Source organism: Elephas maximus, chromosome 3 (genome assembly GCF_024166365.1).
Source record: "Elephas maximus indicus isolate mEleMax1 chromosome 3, mEleMax1 primary haplotype, whole genome shotgun sequence".
NCBI classification, from domain to species: domain Eukaryota; kingdom Metazoa; phylum Chordata; class Mammalia; order Proboscidea; family Elephantidae; genus Elephas; species Elephas maximus.
Genome location: NC_064821.1, coordinates 39581479 through 39594927, shown reverse-complemented (window position 1 = coordinate 39594927; position 13449 = coordinate 39581479). Strand labels below are relative to the sequence as shown.

Genomic DNA, 13449 nt, shown 5'->3' with positions numbered 1-13449 from the left:
TTCATTTTGCATCAATTTTTATTACTGGCACGGGAAGCCCGCAGGTCTTGGAGTGGGCACCCCAGGTATCTCCTCCTCCAGTCCCCTCAGGAGGGCAGAAAACTCAGCGTCCCCTGGGGCCTCTTCAGCCTCCCCGAAGCCGCAGATTCATGTACACTGTGCACCTGGGGGTAAGGCCATAGTCCCCCAATAGCTTCTGTTCATCCAGGGACCTCCCCTCAAAGGTCAGCCAGAAGAGGTCAGCCTGCACCCTCTCCTGCTGGCACACTTGCTGCTTAAGCTGGGCCACAGTGTCGGTCAGCCGGACCTCATAGGCAACGCTTCTGCCCTTGTCATTGCGCACCAGGATGCTCAGGGGCTCGCAGCTGTCCACTATCAGCAGGACCATGCTGCCAGGGCCCAGGCTCTGGTCCATGAGGGGCACTCCGTCCTGTAGCACTGTGCCATTTGAATGGGCCAGCCGCAGCTGGAAGGTAGGCACGCCTATCTCCTTCGAGACCCGCTGCTTCAGCTCCGACAACAGCATGGAGGCCGTCACGGGCACCAAGATCTCCTGGCCACTCAGCATCTTCACCTTCAGGTTGAAGCCCTGCATGGCATCAAGTGGCTCAGGAAGCAGCCTGGTGCTGTCCCAGGGCAAGCTCCTAGAACCCAGGGCCACTGCCCCTCCTCTCACTTTTCTCCACCCACCAGGCAAGGAACCCCAGGGATGGGGGCCATGGAAGGGAGGCATTGCCAGAAGGAGGGCTGGTCTCCCTGCCATCCTGCCCCTTCCCTTGCTAAGATGCCCCGCTCTATGCTCTACTCCCAGGGAATCCAGGGTTGGCGTCTGGGACAAACCCTCCTTTTAAGATCCAAATTCTGGCTTCACCAGGAGCCTGTCCCTCCTCACACTGGGATGCAACCTCTGATAGCCTCAGAGCATCTTGTACCCAGCAGGTTCCCACCCCCGGGAGGCCCCACAGTAAGGAAGAGTTCAGAGAAGCAGCTGGTACTGAACCCACCTGCCTCCCACCTTCAAACCCGCCTTACCATGGCTGTGGGTTCTGGTGCTAGGTGCTCCGTAGCCACAGAGAAGTTTGTTGCCTCTTGGCTCCCACTTCCCCTGGCCCTACATCCTCTGCCTTTTATGGGCCTGAACAGCACACGTCATGGGGCGGCATCAAGGGAGAGGAGCCGGCCAGAGGCTGCCTTCAGATTCAGTTTCAGTTTCCTTTTCCCAACCCATGCCCCTGAGTGAGCGGCAGAAACAAAACAGAAAGGCCGGGGAAAATACGGTACAGGGAAAGAGCTGAGTTCCCAGGCTCAGAAGCATCCCTCCCCACCTCCACTGCCATCCCTACCCCATGCCCCATCCTGCCCCATCCCCTAGAGTATGCATTCAGAAACTCCCTAGATGTCCAGCACTTCAGGTCCCTTACAAGATGCACAAATGTCAAAACAGTGTGAACTAATGACTAGAAATTTTCATTTTCAGTTTACCAATTTGTAAATTCGTAGCACATTGCCTTGCTTAATTCAGAAACAACATAAAACAGTGACAATCCAAACTACCCAGATTACCACCATTGATTTAGGATAAGAGCTGTTCAGACCCTTCTTTAATGAACAGATGTATGTTATATTTTCTACAAAAAAAAAAAAAAAATCAACTCATGGACACTATCAAGAAAGTGAAAAAAGAACGTACACAATGGAAGAAAATATTTTTGAATTATGTATCTGATAAGGAATTCATACCTAGAATATGCAAAGAACTCCTACAAGTCAACAACAAAAAAGCAAGCAACCCAATTAAAAAATAGTCAGGCCACCAGACACCTTTTTAGCTCAGTAATGAAGTCGCTCCTGAGGTTCACCCTTCAGCCAAAGATTAAAAAAAAAAAAAAAATTTTTTTTTTTTGTAATCTTTGGCAAAGATTAGACAGGCCATAAAACAAACAAGACTAAAGGGGCACACCAGCCCTGGCTCAACGACTAGAAGGCAGGAGTGGGCAGGAAAGCTGGTAATAGGGAATCCAAGGTCAAGAAGGAAAAGTGTTGACATGTCATGGGGTGGTAACCAACGTCACAAAACAATATGTATACTAACTCTTTAATGAGAAGCTAGGTTGTTCTGTAAACCTTCATCTAAAGTACAATGAAAAAAACAAACAAAAAAAGTGGGCAAAGGACTTGAATAGACCTTTCTCCAAAGAAGATGTAGTAGTGGCCAATAAGCACATGAAAAGGTGCTCAGCATCATGAGTCAGAGAAATGCAACACAAAACCACAATGAGGCACCACTTCACACTCACTAGGATGGTTACGTTAAAAACAGAAAGAAAACAGAAATTAAGTAATGGTGAGGTTGTGGAGAGATTAGGAACCCCCTTACATTCCTGGTGGGAAAGTAAAATAGTGTAGCCTGTGAAAGAGTTTCCCCAAAGAAGTGAAACATACAATTACCGTATGACCCAGTGATTTTACTCCTAGATGCACACCCAAAAGAAATGAAAACAGGTGTTCAAACAAATACTTTTACATGCATGTTTACAGCCATACTATTTATAATAGCCAAAAGGTGGAAACCCCAGTGTCCATCAGTGAATAAATGGATAAACAAAATGTTGAATATTCTAAAAAGAAATGAAGTTCTGATACATTCTACAATGTAGATAAGCCTTAAAAACACTACACTAAGTGAAGGAAGCTAGATTGTTCTTTGATATTATTTGATTCTGTTTATGTGAAATATACAAACCCATTGCTGTTCAGTTGATCCCTGCTCCTAGCAACCCTATAAGACAAGGTAGAACTTTCCTATAGGGTTTCCAAGACTGTCATCTTTACAGAAGCAGATTGCCACATCTTTCTCCCATGGAGCGATTACTGGGTTCCAACCTCTACCCTATGGTTAGCAACTGAGAGCTTTAACCACTGAGCCACCAGGACATCTTATATGAAATAGCCATAATGGGTAAATCCACACAGACAGAAAGTGGATTAGGCTTTTTAGGGGCTGGGAGGAGGGGGTGTGACTGTAAACGTGTACAGGGCCTCCTTTGGGGTGCTGAGAAAGTTCTGGAACTAGATAGAGGTGAGGGCTGTACAACACTGTGAAAGTGCTAAATGTTACTGAATTGTACATTTTAAAATGATTAATGTTATGTGAATCTTACCTCAATAAAGGAAATGCTTGCAAAAAAAAAAAAGACTCCTTATTTCATAATTTGCTTTGGTCGTGAAACAGTGCATCATAAACATCTTTTCATAGTAATATATATTTATACAAGTTGTTTTAATGGCTGCATATGTTTTGATCAGAATAATGAATTCATTACAATATAGAGTGTAATTTAGTTAACCAATCCCCTATTCTTGGCTATTTAGGTTATGCTCAAATTTTTACTATTATGAATAGTACAGAACAGGCTTAAGTTAGCTAGAAATGATTTGTGAAGAGAAACACAAAATATGGGGGGAGAAGTGTTTTGAATATGAATCTGACTCCCTGCCCCCCCCCCAAAATCTCATGAAAAATCTCATGGGACACCAAAATTATTAACATGCAAGAAACAAATGGCGATGCCTAATTTCCTTCTTTTTGTTATTTTAGGTTTATATCTTGATTTTCTTCTTGCATAAATGATATTGGTATTGCAAAAAGAAAACCACACACTTTTATTGAAACAAAGAATGCAGAAGGTAAAAATCCTCCTGAGTCCCCCCTCCGGTGAGCATCCTTAAACCTGATGTGCCTGTCCCCTGATTTCTGAGTGCTGGCATATACACTAAAATGTTCATTTTTTTTTAGCTCTGTTAGCCCATGTCTTCCAATCTCCTTCCTGCTTTTGACAGGAGGAGCAAACTCAAAGGCATTAAGGAGACAAACTCACAGAACAGTTGACCCCCCAACAAGTGGGCCTGAGAGAGAGCTAGAGTGAGAGCTCTGCCTGCACAAAGACTCTCAGTGACCCCAGGACCCTGTGTCCTTCCCCCCTCCCAGGGCTCCTCACAGAAGTGACTGTGTGTCTTCCCCCTGGAAAGCTAGCCTGCCAGATACGTGCACATGCATACATACTCACACACAGCCCCTTGCCTCCTCCCGTGCAAACCCTGCGGTGCTGCCCTTCCAAACAGTGGCCTTGGTCAGTGATGTCCTCTCAATTTCCCTCCTACCCCCTTGCCCTCCTGCCTGCTCCCCTCTCCATGGGTCTGGCTGACCAGAGACCCTCAAGGGTCATTCTTCGACCAAATACTGACTGAGGGTCTGTCTTAGTCATCTAGGGCTGCTATAACAAAGAGAAGTTTATTTTCTCACAGTCTAGGATTTTTTTTTTTTTTTTTAGGAGGCCAGAAGTCCAAATTCAGGGCATTAGCTCCAGGGGAAGACTTTCTCTCTCTGTTGGCTTTGGAGGAAGGTCCTTGTCATTAATCTTTCCCTGGTCGAGGAGCTTCTCAGCACAGGGACCTCAAGTCCAAAGGACAAGCTATACTCCTGGTGCTTATTTTGTCGGTGGTGTGAGGTCCCCATGTCTCTCTGCTCGCTTCTTTCTTTTATATCTCAAAAGAGATTGGCTTAAGATACAATCTAATCTTGTAGATCTCATCAACATAACTGCCGGTAATCCATCTCATTTACATCAAAGTGACAGGATTTACAACACACAGGGAAATCACATCAGATGACAAAACGGTGGACAATCACACAATACCAGGAATCATGGCCTAGCCAAATTTTGGGGGACACAATTCAATCCAAGACAGGGCCTAAAAGATGGGGAACAAGGCTGGCACCACACCAAGAAATGGGTCTGACTTTGTTTCATCCAACTCTGCCTAATTCAGCTCTTTCCAGGATCATGCGAAACCTTCAACCCCATTAAAGAAATAGTTCTTGCTTCCTGTGCAGAGTGATTCTCAGCTGGGTGAGCAGCAGAGAGGCCAGAAGTAGGCCAGATGACAAGCCAGCCTCTTCCTAGGACCCCGGGGACCAGGCTGAGCCTTCTCATGACGTTGTCTCACAGGGGTCGACCTTATGCTGGTGTTGGTCTCTCGCAGTTGAGTGCCTGGCTTCCTCCATCCCTTGGAGTCCATCACCCCCTCTCCCTAAACAGGACTCAGCTCACCTGTTACACTCACCTCACCTTTCCCCACCTTCTATCCCTTGTCTAACTGGTAATGGTTTCTGACACACCTGGGCCTGAGTCACAGCTCAAAGGGCACCAGGTGACAGTCACCTTTGTGGATGACCAGTGGGGCCACCCCACAGGCCTTCTGGGGGCCGCTGCTCACAGGCAATACAGCACAGAGCTGAGTCCTGTGGGGCCACGAGGCATGTCCTCAGAGAGCCCTGGGGTGGGGGGCACATGTCTTGAGGAGCTAGATTGTTGAGAGCTAATTGGCTGTAAGTTTCCTGAGGCCAGCCTGGTAGCTGCACCTGACCCAGGCCATAGCCTCACTGGCCTGCATCCCACTCCATGTGGTGGACATGGTCCCTCTGAGCCCAGCTCTCTGTAGTCAGGGGAGGTGGGAGGGTCTGCAGAGGAGGAGGGCAGGCTCCAGACCAGGGAGAGCTAATGTTCTGGTCCAGGGGAGCAGGGCTGAGCTGGGGTGTTGGGTAGCAATGTGTGGGGGCTGTGGACAAAGCCAAGGACTGGGCCGGCCCAGGTAAGGACTCGGGGAAGCCATGCAGCTGATGGGAGCATGGAGAGACAAGTAGGCCCCGCAGTGAAGACAACTGGGGCTGGGCTCTCAGCTCTGCCCTATGTGGTCAGACCCCTGATCCCATTCTTCCAGACCCCAACCCAGCACAGCCAGACACCTCCACCTCCACCCCTTGCAGCTGGCTGGGCGGGGCTCTGGGTCAGCATCTGCTGGTGGGGCTGGGCACCTGGGCAAGGAAGGCACTATGTTGTGGTGATAAGTAGGAAGAAGGAAAATAGAGCAGAAAAGGGTATAGGACACCTGAGGTGGAGTGAGCAGGAGAGGGGTCACCAGAAAGTGGCCTTTGACTAAAGATGCAGTGAGGGGAGGGCAAGAGCCACAGAGAAGAGTGTTGCAGGCAGAGGCTCAGCCGTGCAAAGGCTCTGAGGCAGGTATGGAGTGGACAAAAGGAATGACACTGGAGAAGTGGCCGGAGTGTGTGTGTGTGGATTACACAGGGCCCTTGGCCAGCAGAGGGTCTGACAAAAGAATCACAGGGTAGGCTGTGGAGGTGGGGGGAGGGCAAGCCTCGAGGCATTCCATTCTGACCACTTCCATATCCTCCAAAATGTCAGGAGGAGGTTGTGGGCTGAGAGCAGGACAGGTAGAAGGTGCTGAGGCTGGAGGAACAGGAAGGAGTAAAAGTTGTCTAGGAGATGAGCGGTGGGCTGACTGTGTTGGGCCCTCCTGAGTTTCCTCTCCTCAGGCAAGGGCAACTACAGGGATCACAGTGTAGAGTAGCTGACTGAGAAATGGCCCATGACTTTCAAAGAAACTCCTTCACTGGAGTCCGGGCTGGCCTGTGCCCCGGCTTTGGCCCTTGGAATGTCGTAGTTTTGTTGTATGAGTTCCAGAGCCTGAATCTTAAGAGGCCCTGTAGTGTCCCCTTTACAATCCTGGGATGTTGGCCTGAGAGAGCCTGGGGCAGGCAGAGGGGGAGGTGGCAAGCAAGGAGACGGGCCAGCTCTAAGGGCAGGTATGTACATGACATCACCATGGCTCCATGACTTTCAGCTGCAGGGGACCAGACAAGGTGGAGCTCCCTCAGCCCACCCAGATGACCCACAAAACAAACAAAAGAATAGACATCGGTTTTTGAGTGACAGATATTTGGAATCTTGCACAGCCAGGTCTAGCAGAGTGAGTACAATGAGCAGAGGAGGGAAGGGAGTGGATGCAGGCTGAGCAGATAAATGACCCGTGATAAGAGGAGAGGAAGGGCACCAAGGGTGGAGGCTTACGAGTCTTTGTGGGACGGATGGCAGAGGTGCCCGGAGAATGGGTCTGAGATTAGGAGCTGAGAGGGGTGGGAAGATGACCAGAGGTGCAGGACCAGGAGGCTAGGACATCTTTCTGTGGATTTTGAAACTACCAGGAGCTAAATCCCTCAGACAATGAAGGGCGGCTCTGGGAGGCAAGGCGACTTCAACAGAGATTCCAAGCTGGGGTCTTTGGGTAGAGGAGAAGAGATATCAGGACAGGTCACGGAGGCAAGAAAAGAATATCTCCATCTCCCCAGATGCAGGAGTCCCAGCAGAATGGGAAAGAAAAACCGCACCCACGGGAAACTGATGGGGAGGGCACCCCGGCAGACAGTCTCTGGGAAGAGACGCTACCGCCCCAGGGCCTGGGGGAAACATCCCAGGTGTGGAGAAATACCAATGTGCTGACAATGGGGCACGCTGCCCCTGCTCTGAAGTCAGGGTGACTGGGAAAAGCCGTCTCCCACTGCCTGTAAGTGGAGAGGTGCCCCCTCCCTCCATGGTGAAGACTGGACTCCCGATGGTGTTCCTGAGCTGGGCCCCTGCTCCCCTCACCCCACTTGCATGCTAGCACCTTCAGCCCTGCCTTTCTGAACATCCTGCGCCCAAGCCAGCTCTCCTGGGGAGAACCTGGGATGGTTCCAGCCTCCGCCACTTTGGTGCCCTCTGCTTGAGCCCAGGACCGCGGGCCCCTGGCAAGAGGGGGTGGGCGGTGGATGTCTATGGCATCGCTGGTGCTCTGGAGCTGATGGAGAGTAGTGCCAAGGGGCGGGGAGAAGGGCAACCCCGTCTAGGGGCTGGGAGAGTGATGTTCTGCTGGCACACGGTGGGGCCCCAAGGGACATGGGCTAAATGTTGGGGTGTAGAACGCTGTCAGAGGCCAGAGGTGAGGAGATACCCACAAGGCTGGAACCCCCGTGTATGGACTAAAAGATGCCTCCATCTTTCTCCACAAGCCCCCCACAAAAAGGTGGGGGCTTGGCTCTCTTGCCCCAGCCTCTCTCTGCTGCAAGCAATATCCCTGGAGAGGTCCCTGGGACATTGCAGTCCAGGAGTGGCCCACCTCAGCCTGGGCCTGTAGGACAGCCGGCCCTTGTGGCTCCCAAGAAGCACTCAGCAGGGGAAAGACCAGGGCTGTGAAGCCCTGGAAACGCTGAAGAAGGGAAGGAAGGAGGGATGTGGGAAGAGTGACCTCAGTCCGTCCCAGGTGTTCTGTTAACTACTGCTGCATAACAAACAGCCCCCAAATGTAAGGCAAATGTCTTAGTGATCTAGTGCTGCTATAACAGAAATACCATAAACGAATCGCTTTAACAAAGAGAGATTTATTCCCTCACAGTCTAGGAGGCTACAAGTCCAAATTCAGGGTGCTAGCTCCAGGGGAAGGCTTTCTTTCTCCATCAGCTTTGGCAAAAGGCCCTTGTCATCAATCTTTCCCTGGTGTAGAAGTTCTCAGCGCAGGGAATCCAGGTCTGTAGGACGCGCACCCCCCACCCCTTTCCCTGCCCACTTCTCTCTTTCATATCTCAAAAGAGATTGACTCAGGATACCACCTAATCTTGTAGATTGAGTCCTTGTTAACATAACTGCCTCTAGTCCTGTCTCATTAACATCAAAAGAGGTAGGATTTACACCACTTTGGAAAATCACATCAGATGGGAAAATGGTGGACAATCACACAATACTGGGAATCATGGCCTAGCCAAGTTGACCCACGTTTTGGGGGGACACAATTCAATCCATAACAGCAAACAATCACTTTATTCTGTGACTCAAGGACTAGAAGAGGACACTAAAGGGAAGACTGGTCTCAACTCTACCATGTCTGGGGTCTTGGCTGGAAAGACTTGAAGGGGGTGGCTCAGCAGTTGGACTCATCTGAAGGTGTCTCACCCACACCTGCCAGCTGAGTTGGCCACTCTGTGGCCCCTCCTTGTGTGCTCACTTGGGCTTCCTCACAGCATGGCTGCTGGTTCACAGAGTGACTGTCCCAGGACAGCAAGGCAACTTGTACATTCAAGATGTAGCCTCAGAAGTGCCATGTGCACTGCCGCCGCACTCCATGCTTGACCGCCACATAACAGGAGGGGACAAAGGCCCCACCACGAGGGAGAGCTGTGGCAAGGACACAGCATAAGTATGTGAGTGGGAGATGCTGCTTTGGCTGCCTCTGGAAAAGACAATCGACCTCAGCAGATCTCAGCCTTGCGATTCACTGCAGCCCAGAGCCGTCCCCACCACTCAGAGCCAGGGAACCAGGAAGGCCCCCAGGGTCCCCAAGTCCAGATGTGAGGACAGAGAGGGACACCCAGAGAGACAAGGGCAGAGGCAGAGACCCAGAAAGGCGTGGCAACACAGATAGCCGGGTGCAGCCCTGAGGGAAGCACAGGTGGGGACAGCAAGTGAAGACCCCCCCCCCCGGAAGCTCAACTTCCTTTGGCCTAGAGAGGCCCTTGGCTGGTGCTGGGGCAGCCGAGAGGCAGGTCCTGGGGGTCCTGGGGTGGGGCTCCCTGGGGTGGGGTCCCCTGGAGCTGAGGACTCCTTGGAGTAGGGACCCCTGGGGTGGGGATTGCAGTGGTGGGGTCCTCTGGGGTAGGGGCACCCGTCTCTCTCTGGCAGGTATCTGAGTTGGCCTAGAGGGCTTTCAGGCGGGGGCAGGAGGTGCTATGGGGGCTGCAGCTCTTCCCTGCCTCAGTCCACCTCCTGCCTACTTCCCTGGGACAATGACAATGCTGTAGATGACATAAGCATTGGGTGCTCACCATGTGTCAGGCACCATCAATGTGCTTTAAGAGTAGATTCTCACTTCATCGTCCCAGTAACCCTGAGGATCCCCATTTTACAGATGAGGACAGCAAGGTGGAGCAGGGTTCAGCGAGCCCATCTGCTCCAACAGCCACTGAGGGAAAGAATGGCCAAGAACGCAGCTCTGCCAGCTGCTCTTGTCTGTACCCCCTGCCTGTCTGGTCTTGGCATGAGGCTTCAGGCAGCCCAGCTGTGGCCAGAGCCCATCCAGACCCCATTCCAACGCCTGCCTGGGATTCGGGAGGCTCAGGCAGTAACTGATCCCGGAGAACTCTCCTTCCCCAGCAGGACCTGGAGACAATCCTTCCCTCTGATGAAGGAGAAAGAGCTGGTGGCCACTGGGGGGCACTCATGGTTTTCCACAACCTGCGGAAAGGGAGGGGGCCCCAGGAGGCAGGCCCGGATTGAGGTGACCTCCTCAACCCCAAGATGGCCTGAGACACCTGGGCACTGGGGCTTAGGCAGGGGCTCCAGGCAAGGGGTCTAAAGAGACCATAGATGACTCGACCAGCACTTCCAGGGCTTTCTGTGCTCTGCAGGGACCCTCCACAGGTCTGTGGCCACTCTCAGTGGCTTCCCAAGGTCCTCTTATGCAGAGGCCTGGAGAGGAGAGTGAGTGACAGCTGGGTCAACCACAAACCTTGAAGGCATCCTTGTGAAATAACATCAGCAAGTCACCAAACCCTGTGTTTTCCCACTGTGCGTTTTGAAGCATCAAATAGAAAAGTTGTGACAATCGTTCCTCGTTTTCTGTGAGCCCACCTGTGTGTGATATCACCTACGCTGTGACCTCACGCCATCTGACTTGTCATGTCCCACACGGCCTATGATATCACCTCTGGTTATCCAGTGATGTCCCCCAGCCTATCCATTGATGGGGGGGGCAGGCCAAGTAACATCATTACAGTTCTGTTCCATGACATCATCCTGCCGGATTCCTGATATCACTTTGTCCTGTGATGTCACCCTGCCTGCCTAATGACATCATGTCATCTGCCCCATAGTGCCACCCTCACTGGTCCTGAGCCATCACCTAACATTCCTGTGATGTAGCCCTGCCTGCCCCATGACCTAGGCCAGCAGAGTTCACCTCTCCAGACCAACCTCACTGGGTGGCCTGTCCTTCCAGAACAATGCTTATTTCACACCCACTGTTTCACAGGCCCCCCAAATGTGCTGCCACTCCGGACCAGACAAAGAGGCAACCCTGAGGGTCCCAGCTCAGCTGGAGGGAACTGGGGGGCTGCCTGGGGGAGGTGGCATCTTGGCTGTCAACCCAGCAGAGGTGGTCCCGCAGCGAGAAGGCCTGAGTTCAAATCCTATTTCTGTCCCTTGCTAAATGGGACCCCGGACCTTGCTTAATTAACCTTTCTGCGTCTCAGTTTCCTCGTCTTTAAAAAATAAAATACTAGCACCCATGTCATGAGGGCCTTTTGAGAGAGAATAATAGGTGTGCAGTGCTTAGCCCTCGGCAGAGAGTCGGCGGTCAGTAGTAAGCCCACTTATTTTTAGGAGAGAAGGGGCCGCGCACGCTGGGAGGGGCCCGCAGAGGGCGCCGCGAAGGGAAACCAGGACAGTCCTGCATCAGGCGATGAGGGTCCCGGGAGGTTGAGCAGGGGCTCAGGACGGATCCGGCGGCCGCTATGCGGAGGCCCTAGGCTTGTCCACTCCCGTTGGGGCCTGACCCGGTTCCCCTCACGAAATTTCCTTTCGTATTCCTCGTTCCGCCCTCCCCTGAGCTCTGAGGCCGGAGCGTTAGCCTCCGAGCCCCCACCCCCCGCCCCGTGTTCACGGATCTGGGCCAGCCTCCAGCGATCCCTCCTGGCGCGCCGCCCGTGACCCGGCGCGGGCTAGGGTAGGAGCTGGGGCAGGGCGCCCCTCCCATCCGAGCGACGCCAGAGGTGGGCGCGGGCGGGTGCTCCGGCGCGCCTCTGTAGCCCGCGGGCGACGGGCGGGGAGCCGGCGCGTGACTGACAGGCGGCGGGGAGGGGGCGGGGCTGCTGCGGCGCGGGGGCGGGGCGGGCGCGCAGCGCGGGGCCGGGGCCTCCGCCCATTGGCCGCGTGAGTGTGGGAAAGAGCGCGGAGCCGAGTTCACACGCCGGGCGGTGCGGCCTTACGCAGCCGGGCGGCGGGCACCGCGCACGGTCGGGAGCCAGGGACCCCGGCCGAGGGGCACGGAGCACCGCGCGCCCGCCACTCGCCGGCCCGTTACCCGGCGGCGCGTTGCGCCCGGCACAGAAGGCGCGGGGCCACCATGCCCGCAGAGCCCGCAGAGCCCGCAGGGAAGCCGAGCGCCTCGCCGCGGGCAGGAGCGCCAGCCAGCGCCCGCCGGACCCCAGACAAGCCTCGGAGCGCGGCCGAGCACCGTAAGGTGAGGGCCCGGCCGGGCGGGGCGGGACGGGGGCGGTTGGACGCAGGACTCAGCCTCTGCCCGCCCTTCAGTCCTCCAAGCCCGTCATGGAGAAGCGGCGCCGAGCGCGCATCAACGAGAGCCTGGCGCAGCTCAAGACCCTCATCCTGGACACCCTCAGGAAAGACGTAAGCCGGGGGCGGGGGCGCGGGATCCAGGTGCGGGGCCCCGCGTCTGGGACACGGCTTGCTACAGCGCCCACCGTACCTGCCCCCAGAGCTCCCGCCATTCGAAGCTGGAGAAAGCGGACATCCTAGAGATGACAGTGAGGCACCTGCAGGGCCTGCGGCGCGTGCAGGTGACAGGTGAGGCGCAGGCGGCGGGCGTGGGGTACGACGCGCGGGGCCGTTGCCGCGGGGCCACCCACTGCCCCCGAGTTGATTCCGACTCATAGCGACCGTATAGACCGACCTCCTATTCACCCGCAGCCGCACTCCACGCCGACCCAGCCGTCCTGGGCAAGTACCGCGCCGGCTTCAACGAGTGTCTGGCGGAGGTGAGCCGCTTCCTGGCCGGCTGCGAGGGTGTCCCCGCCGACGTGCGCTCCCGCCTGCTCAGCCACCTGGCGTCCTGCCTAGGCCAGCTGGGGTCCTCGCGCCGCCCGGCCCGGCTGACCCCCGTCGCCGAGGCCCCGGCGTCCGAGGTCTACTCGCGCTCTCTGCTGCCGGCGCCCAACGATCCCCTGCCCCTACTGCGCCCCGGGGCTGCCTTCGCTCTCCTGCCGGCCTTCTCCGCGTTGGGGCCCATGCCGGTGCCAGGCCTGACGGGGGCGCCTCCCGCGGTCCCCCGGCCGGGGCCGCAGGGCCAGGGCACGCCCTGGAGGCCGTGGCTGCGGTGAGGACGCGACCCTCGAACTTCTGGGGCTCCCGGCCCCGTCCTAGGACCAAGGCCCTTTGCCGAGAGATACCCAGAGAATATTTATTACTAGAAGCTGCGTCCAGAGTGGTAGTGTGTTTTTTCTTTTAAACGGGAAACGACTTAGTGGAGGGCGGTTGTGGACTGGAGAGTGAAGCTCGGTAGCTGGGGGCGAGAGGAAATCCGGGAGGGCTGTGTGTCCCTCGGATTCTCACCGCCAACCGCTGCTTGCAGCCAGCGTCTCCCTCCGAGGGCCGGGGAACAGGGACGCCTGTGTGAGGTCCCTGCGTCGCTCGGCGCCTTGGCTCTGGGGGTGAGACAGCGGGAGGCACCGCCCCCAGGCTCTGCCTCCGCCCCTTCTTCCTCCCGCCTCCAGTTCCAGGCTGCGCCTGCGTACTGAGTGTGGTCGGCCCACGCGTTGGGGTTGTT

The 13449-nt window shown here is 54.9% G+C and overlaps 2 protein-coding genes across 2 annotated transcripts; one reads left to right on the top strand and one right to left on the bottom strand.

The window, feature by feature from the left end:
* ISG15 (ISG15 ubiquitin like modifier) lies at positions 1 to 1132 on the bottom strand. The gene is made up of 2 exons (XM_049877566.1): positions 1033 to 1132; positions 1 to 589 (listed from the first exon to the last, which is right to left on the bottom strand). The coding sequence occupies exons 1-2, from the start codon at positions 1033 to 1035 to the stop codon at positions 125 to 127; spliced, it is 468 nt and encodes a 155-aa protein (XP_049733523.1). The 5' UTR covers positions 1036 to 1132; the 3' UTR covers positions 1 to 124.
* Positions 1133 to 11912: 10780 nt separating this feature from the next.
* HES4 (hes family bHLH transcription factor 4) lies at positions 11913 to 13100 on the top strand. The gene is made up of 4 exons (XM_049877565.1): positions 11913 to 12126; positions 12198 to 12293; positions 12383 to 12470; positions 12594 to 13100. The coding sequence occupies exons 1-4, from the start codon at positions 12010 to 12012 to the stop codon at positions 13001 to 13003; spliced, it is 711 nt and encodes a 236-aa protein (XP_049733522.1). The 5' UTR covers positions 11913 to 12009; the 3' UTR covers positions 13004 to 13100.
* Positions 13101 to 13449: the final 349 nt, after the last annotated feature.